General features: G+C 47.0%; 2 protein-coding genes across 4 annotated transcripts in view; one reads left to right on the top strand and one right to left on the bottom strand.

Moving 5' to 3' along the window:
* Snx6 (sorting nexin 6) overlaps positions 1-11,677 on the bottom strand; it is a 39,896-nt gene extending 28,219 nt beyond the window's left edge. The window contains exons 1-4 of one of the 3 annotated variants that reach the window (XM_050181175.3): positions 11,213-11,677; positions 8,420-8,521; positions 6,018-6,128; positions 2,110-2,231 (exon numbers count right to left, since the gene is read on the bottom strand). In XM_050181175.3, coding sequence (XP_050037132.1) covers positions 2,110-2,231; positions 6,018-6,128; positions 8,420-8,521; positions 11,213-11,272 — 395 coding nt within the window. In that variant the 5' untranslated portion in view covers positions 11,273-11,677. The other 2 variants (XM_050181176.3, XM_055072521.2) reach the window with 2 other exon arrangements.
* A 123-nt stretch (positions 11,678-11,800) lies between these two features.
* LOC126533970 (uncharacterized) lies at positions 11,801-14,243 on the top strand. The gene has a single exon (XM_050181178.3). The coding sequence runs from the start codon at positions 12,112-12,114 to the stop codon at positions 12,532-12,534; it is 423 nt and encodes a 140-aa protein (XP_050037135.1). The 5' UTR covers positions 11,801-12,111; the 3' UTR covers positions 12,535-14,243.
* The last annotated feature ends 642 nt before the right edge of the window (positions 14,244-14,885 follow it).

Below are 14,885 nucleotides of genomic sequence, written 5' to 3' on the forward strand. Positions count from 1 at the left end.
TAGCTTAGCCCACTCCCTCAAGTTTCGTTTTCATCTGCTAACAGGAAGCGAGCGTTGGCCAGCATGGGCAGTTTCGAGGACCTCACTCACTGTGTGCTCACACACAGTCATATTTCGAGACTCGCACTGTTCAAGCAACGTGCTATGGTGCACAAATACTTCAAAAACAAGTCCTTTCAATTCAAACTTATTTAACTGAAACACATTTTCGGGCCCCTTCGAGTTCGAATTATCGAGATTTGCGTGTACCAAGGGCGAGCTTCCCCTGACTGCATGCCACCCGACAGATAATGTCTAAAACATGGCGGCCGTGAAGTTTGTCGGTGCTCACAGTAACAAAAAGCGTAGCCCTTGAGATTCGTGGTTGTTACTCAAAGGAAAGTATCACTGGGATAAGTGTTTGGATGCCACCTATACGGATAGTGGAATTCAACGTGCAGCTGGTGCAGCTAGGAGTGTGCAACGGGGACCAATGTCGCAGCAAGTTGTGCATTTCGCGAGTGCATTTTCGAGCACAGCTCTTGTTTTCGCGGCCCGCGTAGGCCAGCCGCTTCTCTCGTAGCTCCTTTTCTCTCTCGTTCCCCTCCTTTTTGGCGCTGAGCCATGCTCCCACAAGGGCTGCAGAAGATAGCGCTAACCTTTTGTTTCTCAACGCGAATTCTCTCTCTGGCGGCGCAAAGGCATGTTTATAGTACGATGTTCCCAGCGCACGTCGCTTGTGACCTGTCGTGCCATGCCGCTTGCGCTGTGCCAGCCGAAATGCCACCCCCTCTATACTTCGACGCGTGTGCCGTTGGCTGCTTTCTTCGGAGCGTGCACAAAAAGATCCCCAACCCGCATGCCACTTTGAACAACTGTCTGCGAATGCAGGCAAAGCGGCGTGGGCACCTTTTTTCTCCACGCCTTGCATTGTAGCTTGGCGCAGTCGGTGTGATGAACGTGCGGATGGAGCAAGAGCCATCTCGATGTCGGGCAAATCACACCGCATTGGCCACGTCCGGTTGCGTTGGCTGTGCCAGTGCGTCGAACTACAGACATTGTTCTCGCCAACGTGACGTAGCGTGTGCACGCTCACACTGCGTCGGCTTATATACGCACCTTAATCGAGTGATATTTTCTAACTTTCATTTGTTTGAATTTTGTATGATTCTATAATTCAAATTTTTGTAGCATTCCCTCGGAATTCAAATTGACCTTTTACTGTAACAACTTTTCTACAAAGTAGCTTTGTGTTTCTTGGGACGTATAGTGTTGTATTATTACATAGAGGGACATAGTGTTATTTCATTACACAGAGGCTAAACATACAGCATTCTATGGACAGAACACTAAGCAAAATGACTCGTTACATGAAATGCTTCATTACACTGAAGTTTGTTGCATGAGTATTTAACTGCCATCTGACATTTACTTATGCTTTCATCTTTCCAATATGTAACAAACTGATTGTAAATACAGAACTGCTACAAAAAGCTGCACAGATATTGTAGTCATACAAGTGCATGACTCAATGTTTCCTTGTAAGGTGGTTCAGGTCTGGCACCGTACGCTTGGACGATCATTTTCAGAGATACGTTCAAGATTTCATGCGACTAGCGTTAGATGCACAGGAGTCTATGATTGACAGCACTTTTGGCACAGTGCCATGCACGCTTTTATAGAACAGTGCTAGAAACACTCATGTCCACAAATGTTGACATGTCTGGCACTTACGTCACACAATATTTCATAAAAGTATCCCTCAAAATGATTGTCCGAGAATACCACCACCATTAGGCCCACAATGCAATAGTTCATTCTACATTACCATTAAAATGCACGAACTTAACGTTAGATCCAATTATCCATCTAGAAATTTTTTGCTTCAGAGTTGTGATGCATATCCTTTGTAGCAGATGCAGGCAGTGTGAAAATTTGCTCTCACATTCACAGCATTGCCTTTCGTGTATTTACGGGATGGAATGTAAAGTGCTCCTTGAATGGCAGCAAGCAAATTACCACGGCTTCATTCCAGAAATCCATTACACAGCCTAGATATCAACCTCCAAGGGCATTCACAATTTCCAAGCAGAACCGCAAGGGACGAGGAGGCAGTTGAGTACAACTCACGCCTCGAGCTCCTGCTTCATCTTGGTGAACTCCTCCTTGGTCATGGAACCTTCGCCCTCACCCAGCTTCTGAAGCTTCTCCCGAGAGGCGTCAAAGTCCGGCCGAGGAGGTGCTGGTGGAATCTGCAGTACGAGAGCGCAGAACGGCTGCACTCACTGGCACACACTCGCAACACTCGGTTCCAAGAATAAGAATCTCAAGCTCCAAAAGGATCCGCTGTGCCATCGCAATTACAGTGAAATCTCGTTGATACGATTCGGCTAAATACGTTTTTCGGCATAATACGTTTTTTTTTCGTTCCCGGCTGATGCCCTATAGAGGTAAATGCATTTTTGTACGGCTAATACGATCGTATTTCCACGTCGGTTTGGATAATACGATCCCGGAAACGTCTTCTGTATGATGATAACATCAGAGCCAGTCCTTTGAAGCGGGTGGGCAGAGCTACTGAAATTAACATCGAGCGAAACGACAGGCACGGCGGACTAAAGACGCGGCGACGCACGCTTTGTATGCTCGAGGCTTGGCCTGGCTCAGCTCGGCTAGAGTCCGGCCGTGCTTCTGCACAGCGCCTGCAGCAGTGTGGCGGCCTCTGGGAGCAATTTTCGCAAGCTCGCACACCAAACGCACCGAAGGTTTTTAGCGCCATCTATCCTAAGACATAGTACTCACGGTAAAATCACGTGACCAAGAAGCAGTGATTGGCGCATGCATTGACGATGCTGTAGGCTTTGTTGGCTTTGTGCTTGCCATTTCTCGTTGCCATTTTGGTGTTTCGAGCGTTCAGCTTGCACTTCGCCCTTATCGTTTCTTCTGTTTTGGTGCCGCGTTTCACCCGTGCGCTTCACCATGTCTAGAAAGCGTAAAGCATTATCGCTGAAAGAAAAACTCGACGACATCCCGGACTGGGGTGACCTCAATGTCGACGCGTCTCCGGAAGAGTTTGTATCGGCGGACGACCAACTGGCGACATGTGAATTGCGCACCGTCCAAGACATCATTGCAGATGTTACCGCTGAAGAGGAGAGCGACGACGATGACAACCAAGACGCCGGAGATTGCAGCAGCGATCGTCGGCCATTAAATACTGACCGTGCTCTCGAAGCTTTGGACGGGCTTCGTGGCTTTGTCGCGTCTGCGGAGCTCAGCGAGGAAACTGCTACTCGTTTTTACGAGTTCCAGAAAAGCTTGCTGCAGGACCTCGAAAAGCAAAAAGTGCAGCGCAAAGTGACGGATTATTTTAAAGTGCTTTAATAAAAGCAAGTTCTGTGCCAAGTATGTATTATTCGCGATCTTTTGGAGTCCGTTTTGGATAATACGATTTTTGGATAATACGTTTTTATTTTCGGTGCCCGTGAGAATCGTATCAACGAGATTCCACAGTACTTTTATGACCACAAAGCCAACACATGCATAAGCTGCACTGTAATGTAATGCCATATACGTACGCAACATGGATACCTACTGTACCTACTCATGCAATGAATGCACTCCCGTAATCAATGCTACAATGCAAATCACGTAACCAACTTTGCTACTGTGCACTTCTATGATCGAATGGCCGTACTGTAGTTTTTTTGGAGACTACAATCTGACTCTCGCACGTGTTTAAAGCAAGCGCACTTAATGCTTTATGCATCCTTTCGGCCGGTGCCAGCGCAAAGGCACCTCGCAGATTCGAGAGGGAAAAAAACGACTGGCTCGTTTACGCCGACGTAACAGGAGAGCACAGGCGTGGCGCACGAGGGAGTCTAGAAGGGGCGACAGGCACTTGATCGGCATAGTGGTCAAAGTCGGGCGTAGAGTCAAATTCGCATATTTGTGGCTCGGCCACATGTCGGGAAGCATCCAACACGCACGCATGCTTATGTTTGCCGGTTAATTGGGTTGGTGGTGCTAGCTTTTGGGAACTAATAAGTGCAATTCGCAATGTCTACAGATAAGATCAGTGCTTTTTCAACAGCACTCGAAGGGATTGTAGTGCTATATATGGTGTGAAGCGCCGACAGGACAGCGTCGCTTCTTGCGTGTACATTTTGTGGACAAAACTCGAACAAGTTCAGTGAATCGTAAGGCTTTAGTGCCGAGAATGAATCGCCAGCAATGACCTCGGATGACGCCGTTTGCAGTGATAGAGAATGAAGCTTTTCGGAAATCATTCACTTAAATGAGTTTGTCTACCTTGCGCTTCTGCGTGGCTTTTTCAGAATGTTAAAACAACAAGCATATTTCTCAAGTGACTGGACTGGTTTTTTCCAAGTACGCTAGACATGAATTAGTTCTCATATTTGATTTTCCTTTAGGGAATCCTTGCATGGAGTTTGCTTTCTGTAAACTTGACAAAACCAACTGAAGATGTAAAAATACTGAAGTCATTCTACAGCTCAACACTTTTCACAGTTCTGAAGATACAAGAAATGCATTGCGACTAAATTTTGAATAAACAAAATATTGGCACTCAAAGAGGTAAACGTCTCGAAATTGCACAGTGTCTTACAAGGGCCACTGTTGTGGAGGTGTCAGGACTATTTTGGAGTGCCTGTGGTTTTTTAATGCAAGCGTAAATCTAAGCACAAATGCGCTAGGGGAATCTGCCGCCACCGGACTGCAGCCACCGAGTGTGGGAATGGAACCCGCGACCTTGCACTCCAGCAGTGCAACACAAAAGCCACTTAGCCACCATGGCAGGTCTACGAAGAGGAACTCTGCGACAACATCCACTTTTCACAAAACAACTGCGCAACAAAGGCTCTCGCACTGTCACACGCATGGACTGCTTGTGGTGTCATTAACAGCTGGCCGAGGCATGCAGACGGTGCAAGTAGTAGATGTCACGGGTGCGATATACAGCTGATGCGGGTACGTCGTGGTCCTCACTGTCGCTATCCGATGCAAGCATGTTCGGGACTATCGCCTCGTCGGTTAGAAGCATTTCGTTTCCTAATCTGTAGCAGTGCACTTTGTTTTCACCGGCAACGTCCTGCATTGCCGATGATCAGCGGGCGGAGCAGCCATCTTCCATTTCAGCAGCGAGTCAAACGAGGCAGAGAAAAATGTGGCCAGGAACGACTTCAATGAAACGAACAAAGACAAACATGAGCGACTTAATCCGTTCGCAGAATTGCGCAGGATGAGGGCCATAAGATAAACAACCAACTGTGGGGGCCCGGCGAGCAATCTGGGAGCAGCGCCGGCCGCGTTGTCAGCGCAGTTGGCGCCGTCCATTCGTATTTCGGATGGGGATGCGGTGCAGAGCTATGGGCACATTCGTGTTCAGAGGGGTGGAAGGGCGACAGGGAAGATGCGTACGAGGCTGGCATGCATCTCATGGAGAGAAGCGCGCGGCGGCAGTTTGGGTGGCGAGCGATCATGCAGGGGCTCGCATTTCACTTTCTTTTCTTTTCAAGGATTTCGCATTCCATTACATTTCGGCATGGACACTCAGCAGCCAGACTTCACAGTTATAACAAATAACGCAGCATGGGGACATTGTAGTAAGAGAGTTATTTCCCCATAGAAAACATACAAAAGTGGACAGTGTAGCAGCTTTTCACTGTTATAATCTATATAATGTTAAAACCTGCATCGTTATAGGTGGGTTCGACTGTAGTGGTATAATGAAGAGAACGCCACGAAAGTGGCCGCCGCATCTGGAAGCACACATGGCTACAACAGAATTTTGAATTGATGGAAAATGGTTGTAACGGTGCATTTTAAGGACAGGACACAGAAAGAATGTACACAAGACAGTCGCCGATCCTGTGTGCATTCTTTCTGCATCCTGTCCTTAAGACGCGTCGTTATAACCATGTTCCATCAAGCAAGCAGCCAACTAGCCCGTTTAAGTCTTAATCACAATTTTGAATGTTTCACTTGCTGGACAATCCAATCTTTCCCACAATACTCACGATGAAGCCTGCGTAACTTTCACATTCCTCCAGAGCATCGTGTAGCCAGATGAACTCCTCATGCTGCCGCAACACTGAGAACTCTGGCTTCTGGAAATCAGGCAGCGTCGTCTGCAACAAAAATAAGTGCGTGATGGTATATGACAGCACAGAATACGTGCTACTGTTGGCAGACATGAAACTAGCTCATTTTCATGAAACATAACAACCAAACCTTTATTTGTGAAGGAGGTTATCTAATTAGTAGATGTAGTGAAGCATATGTACACATAGCCATATGCTTATAACAAAAGTGACTATGGTTTCTCTGCGTCAGATGGTAGGATGAGCATAATTTGCATAAACAAGGAAAATAGTGTCCTCGCACAGCCACTGGGTAAAATAAGAGATGCGTCCTGCCAAGTCAAGCGGGCTGCGATGGGAGCGAACGTGACAGCAGTAGTTGCATTCTCGGCCGCCAGGCTGGGCCAAACTGCGCTGGCTATCTGAGATGGGACGCGTCGGCTTCCACAGGCGACCCAGACAACAATCCCCGAATGGTTGTGCCGCGGTGGGCGACACCATTTACGATGCACGCGGCAGGCCGCACTTTCTTTTTTAACCAGCCATGGTCCGTATTTGGTACAAGTTATTATGGTGGCATTCTTGCACAAAATTTGAAAGCAAAAAGAAAAAGAAAGTGAACTTCTTTCAAAGCTGAGAAAAGAGAAATACAGTAACGGCAACAGCGCCTGCCCGATTTTTCAAGTCCATAATTTTTGGAGCAAGGTGTTGGGCATGGCAGAGACGAGGGCACGTAGTTGCACTCTGCCTCAGCCCCAACACCTGGGACTTGCTGTGGCACAGAGCATGAAGGCCGTTGTACAAGATAATGCCAGCTGCCTTGATTTCAAAGTTCTTCCCAACACCCGAGGTAACCGACTTACTGGACCAAGGGGCTAATGCTCTTGCACAAACTGGGCAGAGAAGCAAAGTTTGTTAATTATAATAAATTAGTGTGTGTACATTCTTCAACTAACTGTTTTTCAATACATTTCTGGCCCTTACATTGTACATCACTTTCAATGAGCACGTAGAGGTCTAGTGCAACAAAATTCTTGACCACGTAAATAGCCTAGCTTCAGATACTGTAAATATAAAGCAGCCTCTGTGCCAAATTTCACATCTGAAATACAAGTGGATGCCTCACGAAAAGCTCATATAAGATTAAATTGCAGACAACAAAACGAAGAAACCCTGCCACTACTGCAGATTGGAAGTGACGTATGACTCTGAATGTGTGGCTTCGCAGTGCAACGCCCTAGATTGGGTGGCGCTCACACGGCACTGAAAAATATCAAAATTTCAGCAGGTCTGGAAAACCTGCTCGCTGGGACTAGCATCAGATCGACTCACCATCAGGTGGAGACGTGTGCTAAGGTGTTATTTAAAGGCTGCTAATAAATTAAGGAATTGCCAGCCCTGCCGAGTGATAATTTGGGCAAGTTGGAACAGTTTTAGTAGTTCTAATAACAGAACCGTTCTAACAGTGCACTACACCAAGCAAGGAACAAAAGAAACGCGACAAACAAGAACAGCGCTGTATCCTCTTTTCCTTCACATTTTTTCTATGCCTCATTTGCATCGTGCACTATTCGCCATCATGCCTGTAGCTTTCCCAAAGTGGTTTCAATAGAGTACTACTCATTTATCACCAATATGGCAAAAGTGAAAGCTTGTTGCAGTTGGCCACCAAAAGAAAGAAAAGCCAGGAAAGCTTTTTTAGAAACACTTTTCTGGAAATGATTATTCAAGGATGTAAATAATGTGAGCTTGAGCCATCTCTAGCTTTCCCAGCTGTAGGTGGCGTCTATACCCACACCCCAGCTACGAATTAATCCGAGTAACAAAAGCTGATCGTAAAAGCTACGCTGTTGCCCATGGCATGCGCCGATCACAGAAAGCCAGATACACATCATGGCCGCAACTTTTTCGACACCACCTGAGAAAGCTGAAGGTTGCCCCATCAGCTTAACTAAAAAGTTTGGGCTGCCTGTCTTGTGGTTTCCCAGCTATTAGCCTTTTGCAATAGTGTTGCCCTCAGAAAGTTCTTCGAGCCCAACATGCACTACATCCTCTTATACAATGTTGCAGCCCCAACAACACATTCAGCCTTTCCACGTTTCATTGGCACCAAGATCACACTTTGTCAAACTAGCCCGCAACAAAGCGGTGTTGGGCCGATTAATCAATTCCCTTTTAGCAGCTCGTTTCACTGTTGCGTCCTCCCAGCTCTACAGTCATCCTCTAGTAATCTATCAAAAAAGAAAAAACAATTTCAGCGGGGTCTTGTGGCAAGCACACACTGCATCAGACACACAAAGGTGACTGCCGTTTTCCCGCACTGCCATTTGCACACGTACCTTGGTGTGCACCGTGAACTTGACCTTGTCCCTTTCGCTCAGGGCGTCCGAGATGTCCACGAGCAGGGACTGGTCCGCTAAGTCAATCGTGTCTGACCGCATCTGCAACAGAACAGAGGGAACCAGCATAGAGTACTCGCCATACAAGTTTCATGCAAGTGGGTAGCATGACCTCCACAGCAGGGAATGCTAAACAGACACTGGGAAAAAGTATTAAACGAGCACTGACTTGACATTTCTTACTTTTTTTTTTTTTGCTATAAAGGTCCGAACACTATAATCTGAAAAATGCTGGAAAACATCATAGAAGTGTAAGTAATTCACTATGATACTTATAACCTTTTTTTTACTGTGTTGCCTATTGTGACTATTTGCTCATTACTGTTATTGTTTATTTTTTTATAGTTCATTATGTAATAGCGGTTTGTTCACTTTTGCCACAACAGCTTATTACTATGCACAATGCCACCTTTAGAATTTTTTCTTTGTTGTACACGCTTTGTCCCCAATTATCTGAAAGATGGCTGCTATTTTGTTAGCTACTGCATTAATTTCATGACGCATCCTTTTTATTATTGCACATCCCAGCTTCTTGTGCCGTGGATTTTGACAGCTTCTGCTCGTGAATAGTTAACCATTTGTTTCAAAGAAAACATAACATTATGCTACAAAGTAATGAATAAACCTGGCACCTTTCAGTAAGTTCTTAAAAATGGACCAAGCACATCAAAACATCTAAACCAATGACAACACTGGCATTGGCACTACAGTTACGGCTAAAAATTCAAAACAAGAATTACCGTCTGCCTTCTTTTGCTAGAACAAATCTCTTCTAAATGTGCAAATTAGGTTTTTAAGGAACCTGCAAGTCTAAATTGATTTACTGCTACTGTTTAGGAACGCTACCATGGGTGCATTCCAGCTGAACTCGGGAACAAGTTCTTTGCACACTACATCTGAAACGCATGCATCGTGAGCAGTGATAGCATCTCTTGATTGTTCGTCAACTGCTTCAAAGACGCACCACTGGTTCCACAGGAGCACGCCTTCCCACAATTTGTGGAGCTTAAAAGGTGGCTGCCAGATGTTCTATAACTGCCATCCTCGTTAATTAGCAGCTGCCGCCAAATGTTGCCGACTGGCATTTCAACACAAATACCTACACTCTTCAGTACAGGTGCTTTGAGAAGCACCCAGGTTTATTATACAAAGATGAATCATAAGATGCAGCGCTAGGGAAATTGAATGAATGCACTGGCAATAAGTGTCATACAAGCTGCTTTTGGCAAAAGAGCGTAATGTTGAACGAAAGACAATTGTCCTGAATCAACGGAATTAACCGTTCTGCATTCTTACTCAGTTCACAAAGGAAGAAGTGCACCATGCATCAGTGGACTTGACAAATGTAGATTCTTCATTGCATTTCCTGCCTCCGATTTCAATGTTAGTGCGACTGTCATAAGTGCAAACCATACTACAGATACCGCTTTCTCCACCATTATCGTGAGCAAGAACTGGGCTGCACTCAAAATCAGCAGTACAAGCATGAATTGATAAATCGAAGGTTCGCTAAACATGTGTCGGCATTCCACTATAGCTTACGAACGCGTTTAAACACCATGTATTGTCGCACTGCGTTTGTTATTGACGGTTATAAGCTTGTTTAGAGAAGGAAAAAAATACTGGCGTGAACGCTTCCAAAGCAACACGTCGTCTATGAGAAACGCCATAGTAGTGGGCGGCTCCCGATGAATTTCGACCACTTGAAGCTCTTGAAAGAGCCCAAAAGCAGTGTACACGAACGCCGCGACCGGCAGTCGAACCTGCGAACTCGTGCTCAGCAGCACAGCTCAATACACCGCGGCAGACATCTCGACAAGATCAATCTACACGCGCGGTGGTCTTCACTAGAGGCAACGGACGAAGCGCGATCGAGTTGGGCAACGAACAAGTTGCACCTGCTTCGCAACGCCCCGATACGCAAGCGAAACCGCCCTCAACTGCGGACGTTCAACCGAAAAACGCGGCACGGAGAACGGTTGCGACAACGGCACTATGGACCCGGCTAAGCAAAACATACCATGGCGCACAGCGAGGCTAGCCCAGGCGGCTTCGCATTTCACAAGTGTGGTCGGGAAGCGGCAACACAAATGGGACAGCTGCTGGTATGCGGAGCAGCAGGAGGCGGTGACGGATTTGCACCAACTTTCGCTCGAGAGGTCAACGCTCAACGGACACACATACGCTGTCTGGGAACGCCTCTGCAGCTGACAATGTAGTCGTAGCACGGCGACACGCCTCCGGCGCAAGAATGTACGGGCGCAAAGCGCAGCTCCGGAAAAACATGCCAGGAAGCTGGCTGCGCATACCAACACATGCGTGCCGGCCGGCATTTTCGACGACGCTATGGCTTAAGCGATGTGCAGCGTTACTAACACAACCAGCGCGCGATGCTTACGACAAGGAAAAGCGTTAACTGCGACACATATCTGGGCGCAGAGAACGAAGCAAGCCGAAAGGGGCGACAGGTTTGCAAAAAGTCAGGTTGACAAACTTTAAAATGCGCAGTAGAAGCGATAATCCAGTCCGTCGGGAAACCGCAGGGCCCAAACGCGAGGACCACGTCGCAAATTGGACGGAACGGTCAGCAGAAAAGTGGTCACGAACTTACACGGCCGCATGTTTCGGAGAGCCAGTATTGAAACACGTCCCAGGCCGGTAGGCCTAACATGATCGTCGCGTTTCCCCCGACGATTGCTTAAAAACTGAGAATGCAGCTGGGGCCGGGCTTACCTTGAGCGAGCTGTCCGCAGAGTTTGCTGTTTCATCGGTGCCGTCCTGAAGAGTCATCATCACGGCGCGGTGACGAAGCAGACAGCACGATCTGGCGCGACGAGTTGCGACCGCCGCCGGCCTCGCTTTTCGGCCGCTGTGTTCGAAAACGCCCACTCACACCCCCCGCCGGTGGTGTCACATGGCCCACTGGCCGGGAGCACGCCGTCCGACAGCTGATAATAGTCAAATCAATGAGTCAAACGGTACGTAAAGAGCTGCTGGAGCTACGCGACTTGCGAACAGTGCCTTTGAATGCGCTTGAGAAAACGATCACACGAGGACCACCCGAAATCGGCTGACGCTGGCCCGTCTAACAATTGAAGAAGAAAACCAAGAAAAGCCACTTTATTCACACGTGCCATCAAACTCATCAAACATACTCCAAGTTCCGGACTAGCATACATGAGTTCAATGTCTAGGAAATAAACTCTTCGCCCGAAAAGCGCAGAAACTGAATTTACGCTTAGCACTACGCAATTGCTCTAGGCGACCGCTGGTGAATTGCCAAATAGCCCAAATGTCGACTCGATCCGAAAGACGGTCCGTTTCAATCCAAGCCGAGCGCGAGCCAAATAGGAGTGTGTGTGCTTCCAATGCCTTTGGTGCTTCACGATGTGTGCTACCACCGTGGTGTGTGCGCGAATTCATAGAAAGTAGCGGCATGTAGCGGTCTGTGCCCTTAACGTTTTTGACCTAGTGATTTGTTATTGTATCCCGCATTTCTCGCTGCAGAAAACTGTGGGCCACCAGCGCATTCGCAGCGTTAAAAAGACTGCGAAAGCACTGCTGGATAACGATTCCATTGCCCTTCCATGTGCGTCTTTCGGTGACGTAGTAGCCCTTCGACACCGCCAGCCATGGGCAAGAAGCGTTCCAGGCCAGAGCCAGAAAAGAAGGACGAAGAATCCGACCGGCCCAGTACCTCGAAGGAGCCGTCGACGAGCTCCAAGCAACAGTCCGTCCAGCAGCAGTCGCAGCAGCAGTCGCAGTCCGCGGCTTCGGCCTCGACCAAAAGCAAGCCGCGCGTTTGGAAGAGCCTGAAGCAGGTAGTGACGGCGGAGCGCCTGCAACCGGGAGCGTACGCAGCGCTCGAGGCAGCGCCGTCATTGCGCCCCTGGCGCAAGTACTCGGACATGACCGGCCTGGTGGCACCGTACACGGACCCGAAGACCAAGCTGCGCTACGCAAACCGTCACGAATACGCGCGGCTGCGCCTGCTCACCGCCGACCAGGTCAACGGTTATTTGGTGCTCAGGAGGGCTGCTCTGCCAGTCACGTAGGATGACATGACTGTCCATGCACTCTTGCCGATTTCCCGTGGCGTATCATCGAACCCGTGTTCACCGTTCGCCCGTAGGAAACGCTTAATTTAATCGAATGACCTGACATGAAATCCGCCGGAGTATACGCTCACGGTGCGTCAGCCTGTGAGAAGCTGTCGTTTTGTTACAAAGGCGTGCTTCAACCGACCTTGAGCTGTCTGGTGGCGCGCCCTGCCTTCCGGGAGTCGATATAAAGCGCTTCACATTTTGCAGTATAATAACTGTGCATTGGCTTGCCTCGGCCTTAATCGCACTGTGTAGTTGGCACCCGTGATCACGACATAAGTAAACAGAGGAGGTAATACACATATAGTGCAGAAGAACAAGACACATGCAGAAAATGCATAGCAAGCCTAACGCTAAGCTGTGCTTCTCTGCCCCTTGTGCTGTAGTCATGCATACCATGTAAGGATGTCATCCAGCCTGCCTGTCAATATTAGGAACACTCTGGCCTTATTCAGTTGACAGATCTGTGCTCGCATCACCGTGTTATGCTCTATATGTGGATGTTTGAGGTACAGTAACTTCGACGCTTTTTATTCACTTACAAGCCCACTGCAATGCATTTTGGACAGTTATTTCCAGTGGCCAATAAGATGTGAGATCAGCTCCTTTCTTTCATTGCTGAACACATTCTTTTGTGTTCCTTGCTTTGAGAACTACGATATGGTTCCATGCCTCGCTCACCTGGTGGGATGCTTGTAAGCGGTCAGCTCTGCAAATAAACTTGCCTTCAGGTTGTGTTGAAAGATGTGAGAGAGAAGTGCGCCAACATTACATACTGTAGTGTATGATCAGCAGGCCCTTTCCGAAATGTATCCGCTGTAGTAGCTAAGCAGCGCTACACAGTTTCGCTGCTTAGCTCCAGGTCATGGGTTCGATGCTGATGGCATTTTGATACAGCTGAAATGCAAGAATGCTTGTGTACTTAGTTATAAGTTCACGTAAAAGAACCTCAGGTGGTCAGAAATTAATCTGGAATCTCCCACAATGGCATGCCTCGCAATTAGATTGTGGTTGAGGCACGTAAAATCCGAGAACCCTTTAAGTACTGGCAAAAACCCAGAAATGCATTCAGAAAATGTTATTTTGTTTTATTGTGCATCTGGATAGCAAATTATTCGCAGATTTAAAGTATATTATGACTTGAGGGTAGCAAATTCACAACTTGTGCCTAAATATGCACAAATTTAGAACAAGGCGGTGTTGGCAGTAGGTTCCTTCCATGTAACTTCGTTAGGTGAGTCACTAGGTGTGTCAATAGCACAGAAAACACCGCCTTCGCTATCTATGCTTTTATGGTGAAGCAACTAATCTTGACACACTAAAACGAAAGCTGCGCTTTCATGGTGGGCCCGTAAACACGCGACTGCCAGCGACAATTTTTATATCTCTACTGGATAAACATAAATGAACAGAGTCTGCAGGACCCCCAACGGCCAGAGGAAACTAGCCAAAACGTCGAGTGGATTGGAGCAGCCCAGCCCGTTATTGGCACTTGGACGGAGCACCCAAGCCAGTGATTATTGAAAGAAAAATTGTAACCGAGTAAGACTCGTCCACAGCACCTAAAGGGTTAATTAAAAAAAGTTCCAAATGTATCGTTCTGTTTACTGTGCTGTAGTGTTCACACAAAGGACAAAATAAATGAAACAAGAACATGTGTGCATGGTGTGTCCGTTTCAATTCATGTATGTCAAATACGGAGCTAGGCACATGTATTATGGGCAGATTTAATGGCATGAAATATTGATGCCATTAGAAGTGCATTGATATTCAACAACACAGTGTGGCATCATATGTGCAGTAATTTTCTCAAATTGTGTTGAATGGCACACTTAGGTGACTCATTTAAGATTAATATATTCTGACAAGAAATAAGGATTGTTAACTTCAATTTTGATGATCTCAAAACTACAGGTACCACTTTTCTTCAACTTTGGATTCAACATCAGTTGATAAACATGCTTTCTGACAGCAAACGAGTTCGAAAAAGCAAATTGCCTAAAATATGCTGATTAATACATTATAATGACATTGCTTGTGCTTTTAGTCAATAAGTTTTAATACACTGATTTCACACTAGCATGCTGCTTCGGCATTTATTGTCATTGCATCATTATGGCTATGGCCATTATAGATGCATGCCACGTGACTTCTGTTTTATTGTATTTATATATGTGGAGCCAAGAAATGTGCATAGATGGAGGGATGCAAGCTTCTGACATAGCCGTAACAAAGTGCGGGGTGCCATAGACATTCTAATTACACTTTGTCTAGGTGCTTAACCTCAGTAAAAGCACCATTTC

The sequence above is a fragment of the Dermacentor andersoni genome, chromosome 7, assembly GCF_023375885.2.
Source record: "Dermacentor andersoni chromosome 7, qqDerAnde1_hic_scaffold, whole genome shotgun sequence".
NCBI lineage: Eukaryota > Metazoa > Arthropoda > Arachnida > Ixodida > Ixodidae > Dermacentor > Dermacentor andersoni.